The following is a 15,917-nucleotide window of genomic DNA, read 5'->3' as shown; positions in this document are numbered from 1 at the left end:
GAAAGATTACCCAAGAGTCTATTCAGAATTCAAGATTATATTACTTTATTTCTGCATATTTCACAAGTTTTATTCATAGAACAAACTGCTCAGTTTGGTACTGAGATATTGAATCAAAAAATAAGTCTTGTAATAGTGATCAGTGATATTATTCAAATGAGGCTGTGCCAACTTTGCAACTCTTACCATGATAACAATAAGCTTAAAATATTACAAAAATCCTTTGTGTATCTAAAAGTTCTGCATGAATTTTAAATTTTAACATTTATATTGTTAAAAGCACGAGTATAAGTCATACCAGAAAAAAATGCACAGGTAAAAAGAACAGCTCAAAATGTAATGCAATCAGCCAAAAGACAATGAAGCCATTCAAAGATATAAATGCTTCTTCTAACAATACATAAACATAATGGTTTACCCCCCAGGCCTCTTATCACTTTAGGTAGCCATGAGCTCATTTCTGGTTAGCTGTTTAAGGCTCCCCTCAAAGTGGATACTGCTCTCTGTAGGCACATAATTATCTGCAGGCACGCAAAGCACTAGCTGACTAGCTCCGATCCCAATGCTGTAAAGCATGTGTAAGGCAAGCCGTCCCTTCACCTTTTTTTTCCCCCTACAGTTTACCATCCTCACTCCACATGACAGCTGCATCAGTCATAAAGAGGAAATGTTTTACTCCTTAAACAAGCATTCCTGTGCATGACCAAGCTGTAATTTATGAGCTCTGTGATTTAATCTGAATGAATCACAACCTTCTCTGCAAGTGTCACAGTGACTCACACAGGGCTTCTGTTTGAAACGCAACGTCACCCGCACAAATGACTTCCATATGATTACAACATCCCTGTCTGTTTTCTCACTGAAGGTAATCCAGATTAGCAACTTTAACTCAGAGAATCAACTCAGTCAGCAACACAAGTTAGGAAGATCTGCAGGTATGAGCAATCTACTTAGCTACATAAAGGAAATGCTGCCCTCTTGTGTCAAAATAATGATCATGCTCAGCACTTTAGTGATTCAGAGATGTGACTGCTGTGTTTGTTGCTGTGCTGCTTCCGCTGCTCTCTCCAACAGCTTTACTGGAGTTGTAGTAGTAGATGAACAGAAAGAAGCCTGCAAAAACAAAGTTTTAGCATTAGACATTGTACAGCTGTAAAATCTAAGAAACACCACAGTATAAGGAGTGAACTAGGCTGAAAGTACGTCTTTTCAAAGCATCAGTTTCTTTGGTATAGAAGTCCAGCTACAGCAATGTTTCCACATGTTAACTAAAGGCGGTCAGGAAGAGTAGTTGAATCTGCAATGGATAAAATATTTATACTGTGGTGATACAGGAATGTAAAATACAAACATGCCAGGTATTCAAGTCTAAAATCTACTTAATTACACATGTAAAGCCCCAAACGTCTGGAAAGGGTGTCAGTTTTGTATATATTGGCCACAAACTAATTCTTTAGCTCACCAACAAATCAGTTGTTAAGAAAGCAGTGACCTTGTGTGATGAATTGAACGTAAATGTTCACTTTAGCTCCAAAAGTTGTGTTTATTTTGTTGTTCGTTCAGTTTTTTTTGTTAATAAAAATAGAAAATAAATAGAACAAATAGAAAAACAAGTTGTATTTAGACAACTTGTATTTAGATAGTATCTATCTATCTATCTATCTATCTATCTATCTATCTATCTATCTATCTATCTATCTATCTATCTATCTATCTATCTATCTATCTATCTGTCTGTCTGTCTGTCTGTCTATCTATCTATCTATCTATCTATCTATCTATCTATCTATCTATCTATCTATCTATCTATCTATCTATCTATCTATCTATCTTTCTATCTGTCTATCTGCGTATATCTATCTGCGTATATCTATCTGCGTATATCTATCTATCTATCTATCTATCTGTCTGTCCGTCCGTCCGTCCGTCCGTCCGTCCATCCATCCATCCATCCATCCATCCATCCATCCATCTATCTATCTATCTATCTATCTATCTATCTATCTATCTATCTATCTATCCATCAATCTATCTATCTATCTATCTATCTATCTATCTATCTATCTATCTATCTATCTATCTATCTATCTATCTATCTATCAAATAAAAGCGCATAAAATTTATCAGTGGTGCCGTACCTCCACCTTTTGTCCAGGTGGCAGTATTGCAACTAACAGAAAAATGTTGGTCTTTTAAAAAATGTACATCAGCTTCATTAATTACATGCCACTTGATGGCAACAGACAGTGCTTCAGGCGACCAAACACTCAAGGTACTACGTATTCATAAAGACCAGGGTTGGGACGGGACCCTTTGGGGATCACAAAACACTGTTAGAGGATTGTGAAATGCCTTCCAAAAATCAAAAACTACAAACAAAATAAGGGTTATATTTTATATTAAACCATGCACTCATCATCTATTGTAAAATATCACAGAGACCTCCATATTTATCAATAAAGTATTCTGATTCTGATTCTGATTCTGATTCTGATTCTGATTCTGATTCTGATTCAACATTGGAAAAGCATCATTAACTGTGGTTATTCCAAAATATAGTTTAAAGTATTCACTCTGTGACTAAGATAATAGTAATCTACATGTTGTGCATTTAAAACCATATACTGTATACCTCAATGTTTGGGAGATAGTTTGGGAGATATTTGTAATAATTGACAAAACTTAGCGTTCTAATCTAGTCACACATGCTATGTTCAGGCTTGATGTGTGTTTATCTGGCAGATAGGTTTTTTGAGTTGGGTTTACCTTGAAATGAGTTGAGGATGGTGAAGATGTAGAAAGAGGGGATAAGCAGAGGTCCATGGCTAAAGAAAGCAAAAGCCCAGGTGATGCCAAGCAGCAGGAGCAAGCCCAGGATGGAGAACAAGTTGGATCTGAGGGCCTGAGTTTTGTCTTGCGTTGGCTTAAGGTGACAAATCTGTCGAACCGTTAGGATGAAAATGCTGAAGGTGAAGATGAACACTATGGCATAATAGCCAACGTTGATCCCCTGGTGAACAGCAGCGTCCGGGATCCAACACCTGCACAACAATTGACAGGAATAACAGTCCACGTAGAAAAACACGTTTTTTTCGTTTCATTTTTTTCAGACAATGAGAGATACTTACATTTTGGCTGAGGTCCCATCATCAGTAGAAATGACCAAGAAGCCGTATTTACCCACAGCAAGAAGAGGAATCACCACAACAGCTGGTGTAGCTAAAGAGGACGATAACTGAGTGGATGATAAAGCAGCTTTTGGCCTGTAGTATCAGTGATGCTCAGTGCTCTTACCCCATCCTGTGATGCAGATCTTCATCATGTAGTGTTTGATTTCAGATGGTAGCTTCCACATAATAAAGTGCAAGTGCAGGGCTTCCATCAGAAACCAAGTTAAAGTGGCCAACATAGTGTAGTGCAGCAATGCTGCAGCTGCCACACACGCAGCAAGGTTCCTGGTGTCAGCGATTTTGTCATTAACCAGGAAGGAGAGGTTCAGGGTGAACATGGCAACAAAGAGGTTGATCAAGAGCTCAGTGGCTTGGCTTGCTTTCCTTTTCCTGTCAAGTGATATAATCTTTGTTAGAGAAAGTTTTGGTGAATTTAAAACTGCATTTGAACTCCTCACCTGATGAGACAGTGCATGAAGATAGCCACCGCCAGGAAAATCATGGACAGACTGCAGCCTATGGTTGTGATGTAAGTCAGAGACGTCACATCTGCGGAGCTGATGTTTCCAGGTGGAGGGGACTGATTCATAGACAGAAAGGTCAGATAATGTGTGAAACCATAGAGATGGCATCACTTGAAACTTGTCTCTCTTACCAATAGAATGCCAAAGAATGTCAGGTGTGAGCACTGGCAGGTTATGCCATCGTTTGTCTCGTTTGTGTGGCAGCCATCTTTGACCCAGATAGGTTCTTCTCCTTCAAATGTAGATCATGCTACTTTAACATACAGTATTGTTTTATTATTTCCATAGTCAGTGTATTACTTCAAATCTACACAGGCTAAATGCTTCTTCTCAAGTAGTCCAGAGCTTGACTGAGTTTTTGGGTTGCACCCATGAAAAATTTTCTGTTTGTTAATTAAAAAAGGCCTGTCAACAATCAACAATTATCAGATAAACAGATGTTTTCCCAGGCTTAGTTTTGATTCTTTTAACCGTTAAAGGCGAATAACATCATGGTTGACAGCTCTGCAAACAAACACAGCTCCCACAGCGCTCTGTACTTGGGATATGCCACATTAACACACTGATAAAGACTCCCTCACGTTAGTCTAGGGATCATATCTTACTCAAAGACACTTCAGCATATTACTGCATGAGATGGGGCTGAACTGGAAACTGCAAAAAACTTAAATTTAATCGAGTGTTTTTGTCTTAAATTCAGTAAAAAATGTCTTTTTAGACTTAATATGAGCCACATTCACCTGACCAGTCCAGAAAAATGTCTTGTTTTAAGTTATTCAAAGACTAAAATGAGGTCTGATTTGCTTGTAACAAATAAAAAAGAATATGTGTCAATGGAACAAGGGAAAAGTTATTTGTTTTAAGACAGTATTCTAGTTTTAAGCAATTTTTTTTTACTTGTTACAAGCAATTCAGACCTCATTTTATTCTTTAAACAACTTAAAAACCAGTTGAATGTGGCTCATATCACGTAAAAAGGGAAAAAATTTTGCTCGTGTGTGGTTGTGACTGTGATGAAGATGAGCTGTCACATCTTTATTTTCTGCTGTCCAGACATCATTCGTAAATAATTGTCAAGGTAAAAGTAAATATTCCCACATTACCTTTGCCATCCCACGACATACACGACGCAACATTTCCTTTCTGTTAGCAGAACAGTTAAACAGAATTAATATTATCTCATTACTTTCTGAATACTTCTCTAAGGATGAATTTTTATCTTAATTGTGTATGTATCAGCTGTCTTTTACCTTGTCCACATTTCTGAAATGGATGTCTATGGTTTCTGAGAGATTGAATATTTTTGCTCCCATTTCAATTCTTACAACCTTGTTGTTCAGGAGGGAGAAGCCAGGAACGCCCTGGTGAGAGTGGAAAACTGTTTAGAGTTGTTAGATTGGTTTTAAAAATGTTATCATGCTTCCGCTGATGTTATCAAAGAATAATACATGACTACTATATGTCCCTGTGTTTACCGGAGGCCCTCCAGAAATAGAAAGTTCAAGAAATGAACCGTTTCCTCTTACAGCCTTTTCACTGGCTTCTCCAGAGATTTTCACCCAGAGAGACATTCCTGCCGTGGAATCAGTGTTGTCCCCAAGAATCTGGAAAATATTCAAAACAAAGATTCAGAGCAAGAATATTTAACCAGACCTCTGTTTTATACTGAAATCAGTGAACTCGAATGAAGTGCAAACAGCGATAGTCGTTGTTGTGATGCCCAATATGATGTTGTCATTATTCCTCGAGGGAAGTTTAGTGATGATCCCTCTGATTTGGTCTGTTTTAATGGTGACTGTGCTGCAATTGGTCATCCCCTCCAACAGGGTTTTTGTATTTTTGATGGTATTTCTGAAAAAGAAACAGAAACATTTTATCATTGTTATCCAATTCTCTACTTGTCATTACTTCTTACAATGCCACATCAAAATGTTGCTGCTTCTTCCAAATAACTGCATGACAGTGCATGTGTTAGACACTCACTGAGTGGCCTCCAGCCAGGTACCAGTATCATTGTCATTCTCTAGAGTTGGGTCAGGACACAGTACCTGTCCAGGTGGTTCATATGACCCACATTGTCCATACTCAACAGTGCTGCAGTTCTTTTGGATAATTCTTGTGTCACAATGCACCTTCCCATTCACGACGTAGAGAGTGTTGGGCTTTTCTGCAACACCTGCAAGTCAAAAACATACAAAGACGACATTTACTGAACATGACTGTTTCAGTTTCAAAAACTTTAAGTTAGCAAAAAAATTAGAAAAAACCTTGGATAGCACCTTGGTCATGTGAAGAGTTTTTTCCACAGAAGCTTTGGCTCAGTCGAATATTCTGAGCACCTAAAACATTTGTATACATGACATTATTAAGTGAAGGGTTAGGGTTAAACTCTTGTGTAAATATTTACTGATGTGAAAAGAAAGAGCTGAGGAGGATTTTTAACCATACCTATATCCAGGCACTTGTGAATGTTTAACAGGGAACCTGTAAAGATTTAAAGACAAATGGTTGAGGGAGGAAACCTGGAAAAAGATTTCTTAAACCAGTAGGGGGCAACCTGTTACTGCAATAAATATACTCTGAAAGGACTGTTCTTGAAAAAAAGCCTTTACATACAATAACATTTTCATATGTATAAAGATGATTAGCATGAGTTTAGTTTAGAATCAACTGGATTAAATTAGTTTGATTCAGGTCAAACCAAGAGGATCATGTATGTATGCACTACCTGATTTATTGTAGAACCTTGATGGTGTACAATTAAAATTGTACTCGGGTGTTTTCATCAGTACAATGTCTTGCATGGACAGAACCTCTTCACTCACATTTAGGGAGTAGTAGTTGTCTTTGTAACTTATATTGAAGCTGCAGTTGAATTCTGTATCATTACAGCAGCCTTAAAAAACAAGGTTAACATTTTAATTCATTAGACAATCAGACAAAATAATAAGATGGTCATTTTTTTATTATAGTTCAACAGCACCTCCTTGTGTTTTGTTGTTGTGGACACTGAAACAAAGTTTCATTCCATTGACCTGGACGGCATCTGAAATATGAAATTTCTCTTTTAGTTTTTTTTTCCAAATGTTGACTTAAAAACATCTTTATTTCTCTTTGTTGGAAAGCTTACCTGTTGGAAAATAACATATATCAGTAATTTTTGGTTTGGTGCTGATAAACAGTACATTTTTAAGTTGGCAGGTCTCATTTCTTTCTGTAAAAACAGTGGTTATTACACAGTAATCCACTGAACAGGTGCTTTTTAAGATATGTCTTGAGAAATACATATATTATTTTGTTGTTTTCTTACCAGAGCTCTCACATGCATCGTTCATGAAGAATATCCCACAGAACAGGATTATCTCCCATGCAGGTATCCAGCAGTGCTTTCTATCTTGCAGCAATATCATCCTGGGCAGTGAGGACATTCAACGTTAAACAAGGATTTCTTAGCTTTACTTGAAGATGAATGCCTCTCTATTTCTACAGCTTGTTACCTGTGTTTGCTCTGTGAGCTGTGTGGTCCTGCTCTGCCGGGAGGGACTCACATCCTCTTCACAGTATTTTGCTCTCATAGATAAACCGCTGATCTACCTCTAGTCTGATTTACCTTGCAAATACAGTGTGCCTGCCTCTCACATTGCTTTCTAAGTAACAGCTGACAGATGCCACAGGGAGATAAAGACTGTTACAGAGGCATGCTATAGCTCAGGGTACAGATGCTAAAACTAGAATTCCTTTTTTTTTTTTTTGCTCAGTTGATATCATAATAACAGATATCATAATAACAGAAAACAGTTGAGATTTAAAATAAGAAGGAAAGAGTTTGTTGTTCAATTGTTGTGTTTAATCACAGTTGATTAGATTGCCCTCAAGGATTTTCAGAGTCAGAGTACATCAAAAAGATATGTGTTCACTCCTTTAAGCAAATATTCATATGCTCACCTGCAGAGCTAAGATAACGTTTTATGTAAAAACAATGCCTGCTCAACACTTGTAGCATTACTTTTGCTTATTAAATGCTAACTTTATTTCAAAGCACAGCCGCATTATGCCAACTAAAATAGCTTAAAATCTCGGGTGCTAACTCACTGAAACAGCTGAAGTCAACTGAACTGAATACAAATTAGACACACACACACACAAACAAACACACACACACACACACACACACACACACACACACACACACACACACACACACACACACACACACACACACACACACACGACTGTTGCCCATAAAGTTGGAACGACTCCTCTTGAAACAATTGTGACAATGTGAATTACAAAGTTCATATCGTTTGCAAATCACATTCATTTCAATGGAAAAGGAAGGAAAGTTCAAACTTGATGGGCAAACGATGGGTGTATGATGTCAGCAACACGTGCTAAAAAAGACACCTGGGACAGAAGCATGTTCAACATTTCATGTCATCACCTCTTCTTTCAACATCACTGTGGAAATTTTTGAGGACAGTAATGTCAGTTTCTGGAGTATTGGAATTGAAATGTTGTCTCAGTCTTGCCTGAAATGGAACTTCAGCTGAGCAACAGACAGTTCATGGTTACTGTAATTTTTGTGTCATGAAGCACCTAACACTTTAATCAGGGAATTAGTCTGCAGTAGCAGCTGGACTCTGTGGACAGAGTGATATTTATTCATCACTGTATTCCTGCTTGAATTTTATAGAGCATTGGGGGGAAAAGTTATTGATGACAGCTTGTCCATCGTTGTCCAGTTCAGCCAGCCTCCACCCCCACAGGGTCCAGGACTGAGCTTCTTCAGCAGTCTGTTCAGTCTCTGTCTCCTGGATCCTGTCTGCTCACAGCAGGTGAAGTTCTTCCAAAATGGCGTTGGTGTCTGATGTTAGCTCCGTTAACCATGTCTATGAATAGCATGATGCTACTCTGCCTCCTGGTATTCCCTCTGTTGCTGGGTTAGCACAGCTAGCTTGTCCGTCTTATTAGAGATAGATCTTACGTTCCCTATAACGATGGATGGAAGGACAGGTCCATGTCGTCACTTCTTAGCTCACACCTGAGAACCAGCACGTCATCCTCACCTCCTTCTCCTCACCTTGTGGGGAAACATCAGGCCTTGCACCAGTTAGCATTGACATGCTACAGGCTGCTAACAGCTGATTTCACAGATGAGCCCAAATAAAGAAGAAAAGTTTCTCTAAGTTTTATAATCATTGCAAAACCTTTTGAATGTTCTGTTGTCCACAATGGGGTGAGCCTGCGAGCTAGTTCAGGCAGTCAACTCGAGCTTCACTGCTATGCACATACCACGTGTCTCACACGTCATAACCATCTTGCTATCACACTCTCTCAATTGGGCGGTCTTTTCAAACCAGGAGTCTCCCATCCCTCTCCGCCTGTCAATGCCTTGGCTGCCCTGCATTTGTAATGCTGCATGTTTCTTTGCCCCCACCACCTGCAGGCTCCGGGGGGGATTATGTTCAGTATGTTTTGCTCATCACTCCTCAATGTCACCATGTAAATTTATTGTGAGGGTTGATGAGGCCGGAGCCTGGACGCCAAACATAAAATATATGTGCTGCTAAATAAACAATTCAAATGTGAGTTGTCTGACTGAACTGTTTTGCTGATCCAAAAGTGTCACCCATTTCCTGAAGCATCTCGATTGCAAGGTATGTAAAACGTTTCCAAGTTTCAAGTCAAGGTTTATAGACACCCAGTTTCCAGTCTATTTATTGAGTTACATGGACATAAAGTGACTTAAGTGTAGCCAGTAATAGGTGGTGTCATGGATGTAAATTTTAATCATTATGCTGTAAATAAATAGTGACCTGATGTTGATACAGGGCTCAGACAAGAACATTTAGCAGAGATAGGGAATGATGACAAGAACTGTTTTAAAAATGAATGAATAACTGTTTTTTTCTTAAAACTGACAGAATTCTGCAGAAAGATGAGTGCAACATACTGATTTGCATGGTACTGAACATCCGAGTCTTCATGCAAATCTGATCTTTTTTTAATGTAGCAGAAGAATGAGCTTGTTATCAGTGGGATGTCATAATGCAAATAGAATAAACAAAGTATAGTGTCACACCACACAAGAAGGGGAACTGTGAGTTGGTAAGCTGCTGAAAGGGACCTAAGGGATCATCGCTGTTCTTATTAACTGTGACAGAATGTAAACAGTGTGTACATTTGTGTCTTTCTACCACGAATCAATTCACCAACCCACCAGTAAGCAAATAAATATAAATGGGTAAAGTTTTTTCCAGTGCCAGGACATCTGTGAAATATTTTGATCTCTCTTGTTGATACCTTTTCTGTCAACATTTTTTTTTCATTAAGATCCATCTCCACAAAAACATGAGTGATAATACTTTACATCTTTGAAACAGTCAAAAGAGATGTGTTGTTGCATTTACATTTGCAGGATTTTAAATATTCTGGCTTTGGAGACATTTTAAAAGATTTAATTTGATTCAATCATTATTTATCTCAAACATAAAATAAACAACAAAGGTACACAATTCATTACCTAATGTAACAATAATATCCGTCAATCTAGAGAAATTGTATAGCAATAAAGCAAAAAAATAAAACAAGCTCCTGCAATTTTTGAGACAAGACAGTTGGAAGCTTAATACTAATTTGAAACCTGCCCTTATCAACCATTTTACTTTTGTATAGATAAAAAGAAAAAAACTGGCTAAAACTGTATAAGTACAAAAATGCCTTGAACATAAACACAGATGATTAAGTCTTACCATGCCTCCTCATACAAAGAGATTGTAACCCTTATTAGTGTATAACACCTGATTCACATAGAATTCGAAAAAAAGAACATACACTCCAGCAAAAAATAACATTACCTTAGTTTTCTATCGAACCAAGTTTTTTTTTTAAACTCTTCATTGACTGCATTAACCAGCAGCTGCAAGTTCTCACCAGAACAAAAAATGTTAGTATCATCTGCAAAAAATAATACATTTAAGTTTCTTAGACACAGTACAAATGTCATTTATATACAGGGTAAATAATTTGGGTCCCAGCACTGAGCCCTGTGGGACCCCATCTGTAAAAACTGCATCCTGTTACTAAAATAGGTCTTAAGCCGGACCAGAGCTACCCTCCTTACTCTAAGTCGCTCCAACTTGTCAACATGAATGGATGAGGATTTTTGAGCAATTGCTTTGAAAATAATTTTCTTTTGTTTGAGTGAAAAACAGTTTGTTTCATTGACCACTGTTAATACATAAAGAGTAATTACCTATACCATCGTTCTCTGTTTTGTGGCCAATAAATAACACACAAGGACTAGTTATTTACAGACTTTTTATCATAAAATATCACTCTACATGTCAAAGTGTTTGTGCCATGAATATAACCCCCCTCCCCATACCAGGATCTAACTCTGGTTTCAGGTGTCAATGGTTGATGTTTTTAAGATTACAACATGAATCACAGAGATGTGTATTTCTAGAAAACATCTACAACATTAAGTGAAAAAAAAAAAAAATCTGACTGAAGCAATAATCTCTGTTGCACAAGTTGTAGAACTTATACTGAGTGTGAAAAATGATAAGTAAACCAGAATAAAAATATAAAGTAAAATGAAAATTTACTGAAAGCAACAAAAACAGGCCCATAAAAAGTCAAAGGAGGAATTCCAGTTTTGTTTCTAGTGATCATCATTATTGACAGAGTTGCATCATTAACAACCAGTACCTAACAGAGCAGCTGTGGAAATTAAATGATCAGAGATTCAACTTGTGACTTGGCTGTCAGAAAATGAGTTTATGCTGCCCCCTGGTGACAATTTCAATTTTTACACTCCCAGTAGCTTTTTGGCACCTTAGCTTTACATATTAGTTTTTCACAAAATGATTGTGTCCTTTAAATGTTTGTGGTTGTAACACATTTTTGATCATTTGAAGTAAAAGCAAAATCTTGAGCTGCATGAAAACTCCTGAAAACATCTCCTGTTTTGGTTTGGTTTGGTGTGTGAAAAACAGCAGAACGTTTCACACCAATTTCACACAGAATGTCTCCCTCCAGCCCCACAGTTAAACTCTCAGAAGAAGTCAGAGCTTCTATGAGAAAGCAGCAGGACATGTTGAGGAAACTTCAGCCTGATCAATGTGAGGGAGTGTCATGTGACAGACTTGAGCCTGGGAGGGGGGCATGTACAATGAGGCGAGTGACACAGAATTCATTTCAAGATGAGAGCTGTAAAGATGTCTGCAAGAATCCTCATTATAGTGTAAATCTGTTACTTGTCCACTGTCGCTTTTGATCTCATCCAATATCATCCAGGGAAGACTTTGTGCTGTGAGAGACTTACAAAAAAGTGAACTTGAAGATAGCACATGCAAACATAACATGAGGAGCCTTAGCGTATCACAGTATAGATGAAGAACACTGCCACTCACACAGACTGACAGATGACAGAGGCTTTACTGGAGCTCCTCTGTGGTTGTTAACAGGCTGATAATGTCATCACAGGCAGCCTGCTAGCCTGCTTATAGAATTACCCCCCCTGACAGCCGCACTAAACACATTTAAGAGCTGATCCCAGTCTGGATAGGCCTGAGCGGGTTCATTGATGGACTTTTTATTGACAGTTTGGACTTAACTCAACGTCCTGAGCCTCGTGGTCAGTCTGATGATGTCATCATTATTCTCATCAGAGTCTGTGTGGCCATTACAGAGTTATTTATGCTATGTAGCGATGTGCTGTGGTCAAGGGTGATCTCAAACTTCACTACCCAGTAAACAAACAATGCTTTAGTTAAATTTAAAGAACTGAATGCTGCACTTTGGTTAGTTCTATTTTGCCATTAAGTCATGTTGGCTGGTGTTTGGTCACATAATCAGAGATGTCTTTTATGTTTTGAGTCTTCCTCTGGCTCAACAATAATACCCTCTCCATCATAAAGAGGCATTTAAAGCAGAGGGTTAGGGTTACGGAAGGTAAACTTTGTGTGTACTACGAACACATGAAAGATTTCATAAAAGCTAACAATACTCAGTTAATGATGTGCTAACAGCCTATTTTTCCACTCTTATTTCATTAACAACAATATCCCAAAGCTTTTGTTAAAAACCCTCAACCAGGTTTTCGACTTGCCCCCAGGGAGTGAGCCCTAGAAGACTCGCAGGAGACCATTCCTTACTACTGGTCCTTTAGCTTAAATAGAATTGTGGATGTCTGGCAACTTTTTGTTTAAACTTAATGACACTAAACTGAAATGATTGTTTTTGGACCCCAACAAAGAGAAATCTTACCATTACCAATGTAGGAACTCTGTCAATTCCTGTCAAACCCTCAGCTAAAAAAACCTGGGTGTAGTTATTTTGACCTGTGGACCTGTTTCTTGAGTAACACGTATTTTAAATGGAATCATTTACTCGTGTTTTTATCAGCTCAGAAATAAAGCAAAGGTAAAGTCAATTATGTCACTACAATTATATGGAAAAATTTCATTCACACCTTCACATCCTTCCATCTTGAAATTCTCTCTACATATGCAAGACATCAATCCTCCATCTACAAACAGTCCAAAATGCAGTGACTCAGCTATGAACTAAAACCAGGAAATGTGCCCACGTCACACCAATTGTAGCTTCTTGTTGTTTTTAGGATTAATTCTTATATCCTTTTACTATCAGTTAAGGCCATACATGAACATGCATCTCTTTCTATACATGAACATGCATCTCTTTCTATGTTTCCAAGCTTTTAGAATAGAATAGAATAGAATGGAATAGAATAGAAAATAACTTTATTGTCAGTGTAACAAGAACAACGAAATTGGAGTCACAGCAGCAATCAAGAAAACAAAAGTAAGAAAGTGTATAGAAAGTGCAAAAAGGTCCATAAGAAAATAGATGATGACAGCTTGTCCATCATTCTCCAGTTCAGCCAGCCTCCACCTCCACAGGGTCCAGGACTGAGCTTCTTCAGTCAGTAACGATGGATGGAAGGACAGGTCGATGTCCTCACTTCTTAGCTCACGCCTGAGAACCAGCACGTCGTCTTTACTTCTTTCTCCTCACCTTGTGGGAAGACATCAGGCCTTACACCAGTTAGCATTGACATACTACAGGCTGATAACAGCTGAGTTCACATTAAAAGAGTGCAGCCATGGTTACATGTAGGGTCTCCAGACAAACACAGGAGAAAAAGTAGTACAAATATCACTGAAGCCACAAAAAGTTTGGTGTTCATGAGCAACAAATGAGTCATACAAAGTAATGACCCACTCAAAATACAAAGATTACGAAAAAGAGACCAAAAAATTACAAGAAATGGCCAGAGAAGAGAGAGCTGCTGCAAAAGGCAGCCATAGCCAACATGGCAGCGCCTAGCAACTGAGCTTTTATCTCCATATGAGCCTGAACACAGTCTAAGATCCTCTTCTACCGGCTGTCCCAAAGTCCAGATAAATTAGAGGTGTTAAGCTTTTTCTGAGAGCCTCAAACTTTGGACTTTCATTGTATACAGTGCAATGAAAACAAATATCTATTCTATTGTATTCTATTCTGTTCTATTCTGGAACAACCTGTCAGAGTACATCAGACAGCACTATTAGTTCCTTGTTTTATTTCATGACTGAAAATCTATTTTTACATGAAAGCTTTTTTCTGTGGTTTTATCTCACTTCACTACATTGGTTTTTATTTTTATTTAGTTTATCTTTTATTGCGTCGCTGCTTCTTTTTTTTTATCTTTTGCTGTTCCTTTTTACCTATTTTACTGCTTATTGTAAAGCACTTTGTTGTTGCTGTCTTCAGAAGCAGTTTTCCTGGTGGGTTGCTGCACTGTTCTGTGGGGATACAGCCATGGGGCTCGGTGCCGTATGGCAAATGAATATTTGATGTCCTTTAATGGCGCCTTCGCCCTCGTGCCGGAGCTCTGTTTTTCCCACCACGCTCAGCACTGGCCTGTGGTGGAGCTGTCTCACCGACATCCTCTCTGGCACTTTCCTGGTGAATCTGGTTGTGCCACACAGCAGCTGCCTGTGATTTCATCATACCAGTTGGAGCTGTAAAGCTCACCATGCAGACAACTGGAGGTGATGCAGGAACACAGTGTACCAGATCCACACCCAACCCTCACATGCAGCTGCATCCCCTCTCCATGTGTTATCATCCTCAAGGTCAGCAGATCACCTGATGTCAATACTTCATCGCACATACATCTGGGTACAAGTGTCAATACATCAACAGGGCGCAAACATTGTCACCATCGATACTGTCAGGAAGATTAAGATCTTAACTTGGGAACATTATGACCCTGCCTGTTGTTCCAATTAGAAAAGTGACAGTGAGGCAGAGCAGCAATGCGTTTGCTTGGTGACCTCATCCCCTACACAACACGATCCATAACTGTCTGATGGAGCCTTACCTCCCACTAATGTTTCACTCTCGGCATGTTAGTGTAAACGGATACTGCAATCAAAGTGTTTAGGAGCCTCAAGAGTTGCAGATAAAGGGTGTGAGGGAGAGGAGGAGCGGGCTCAGCCTTGTGCAGGAATGTGGGATATCAGAGATTATGTGTATGTCTGATGTGTGTGTGTGTGTGTGTGTGTGTGTGTGTGTGTGTGTGTGTGTGTGTGTGTGTGTGTGTGTGTGTGTGTGTGTGTGTGTGTGTGTGTGTGTGTGATCAGGGCACCTGTTTCCACTGTCTCTGCATGTTTGAACTTGTATTCACAATCACAGCTGCCCCTCACATTACACAGCTATTTCGGATCTGCTCAGTCAGCCAGAGGCATGAAGGGGACAGAGAGGGGTCAGTGGTACTCAGTTCTAACACCACAAACACACACACAGGAACCACACGCCAAAGTTAATCCTGTCTGTGGTATCTTTAAATGAACCGTACAGCATCAGTGACTGTGCCTGACTCCTTCGCCCCGCACCGCCACGACTGATGTGGTGGAGTGTTGATCTCCCTGATTGCTCCACGGCCACGCTGTTAAACCTGATCGGCATGTGGCTGAAATATTTCAGATATAAATCAGTTTAATGCAGCTCACCTCCTTCTTTAGTTACCCAGCTGTAACTGCAGCACTCAGCCTCTGGTCTGAATGTTTCCTCATGTGTGTGTGCGTTCGTGTGTGTGTGTGGAGGGGGGTTGAGTAAACATAATTTATGAACTGTGGAGATTCTGAAAAAGACAACAAGTGCTCGAATTCCTCACATTAATTTTTCATCACTTCTCTTAAGGTCACAC

At 38.9% G+C, this 15,917-nt stretch overlaps 2 protein-coding genes across 2 annotated transcripts; both read right to left on the bottom strand.

Moving 5' to 3' along the window:
• Positions 1-464: 464 nt before the first annotated feature.
• Positions 465-4,187, bottom strand: LOC141806776 (adhesion G-protein coupled receptor G2-like). Its single transcript, XM_074692449.1, has 7 exons — positions 4,166-4,187; positions 3,826-3,926; positions 3,629-3,750; positions 3,295-3,560; positions 3,129-3,219; positions 2,767-3,041; positions 465-1,113 (listed from the first exon to the last, which is right to left on the bottom strand). Exons 1-7 carry the CDS (start codon positions 4,185-4,187, stop codon positions 1,010-1,012), a joined length of 981 nt encoding a protein of 326 aa, XP_074548550.1. The 3' UTR covers positions 465-1,009.
• A 549-nt stretch (positions 4,188-4,736) lies between these two features.
• LOC141806775 (uncharacterized) lies at positions 4,737-14,713 on the bottom strand. The gene is made up of 8 exons (XM_074692448.1): positions 14,647-14,713; positions 6,143-6,178; positions 5,974-6,033; positions 5,678-5,870; positions 5,392-5,545; positions 5,170-5,298; positions 4,945-5,055; positions 4,737-4,837 (listed from the first exon to the last, which is right to left on the bottom strand). Exons 1-8 carry the CDS (start codon positions 14,711-14,713, stop codon positions 4,751-4,753), a joined length of 837 nt encoding a protein of 278 aa, XP_074548549.1. The 3' UTR covers positions 4,737-4,750.
• Between the last annotated feature and the right edge of the window lie 1,204 nt (positions 14,714-15,917).

Source organism: Halichoeres trimaculatus, unplaced genomic scaffold, assembly GCF_033239565.1.
Source record: "Halichoeres trimaculatus isolate MK-OKI-2021-1 unplaced genomic scaffold, fHalTri1.1 fHalTri1_scaffold_17, whole genome shotgun sequence".
NCBI lineage: Eukaryota > Metazoa > Chordata > Actinopteri > Labriformes > Labridae > Halichoeres > Halichoeres trimaculatus.
Note: the sequence above shows the minus strand (reverse complement) of the source record. Positions and strands in the feature narration are given on the sequence as shown.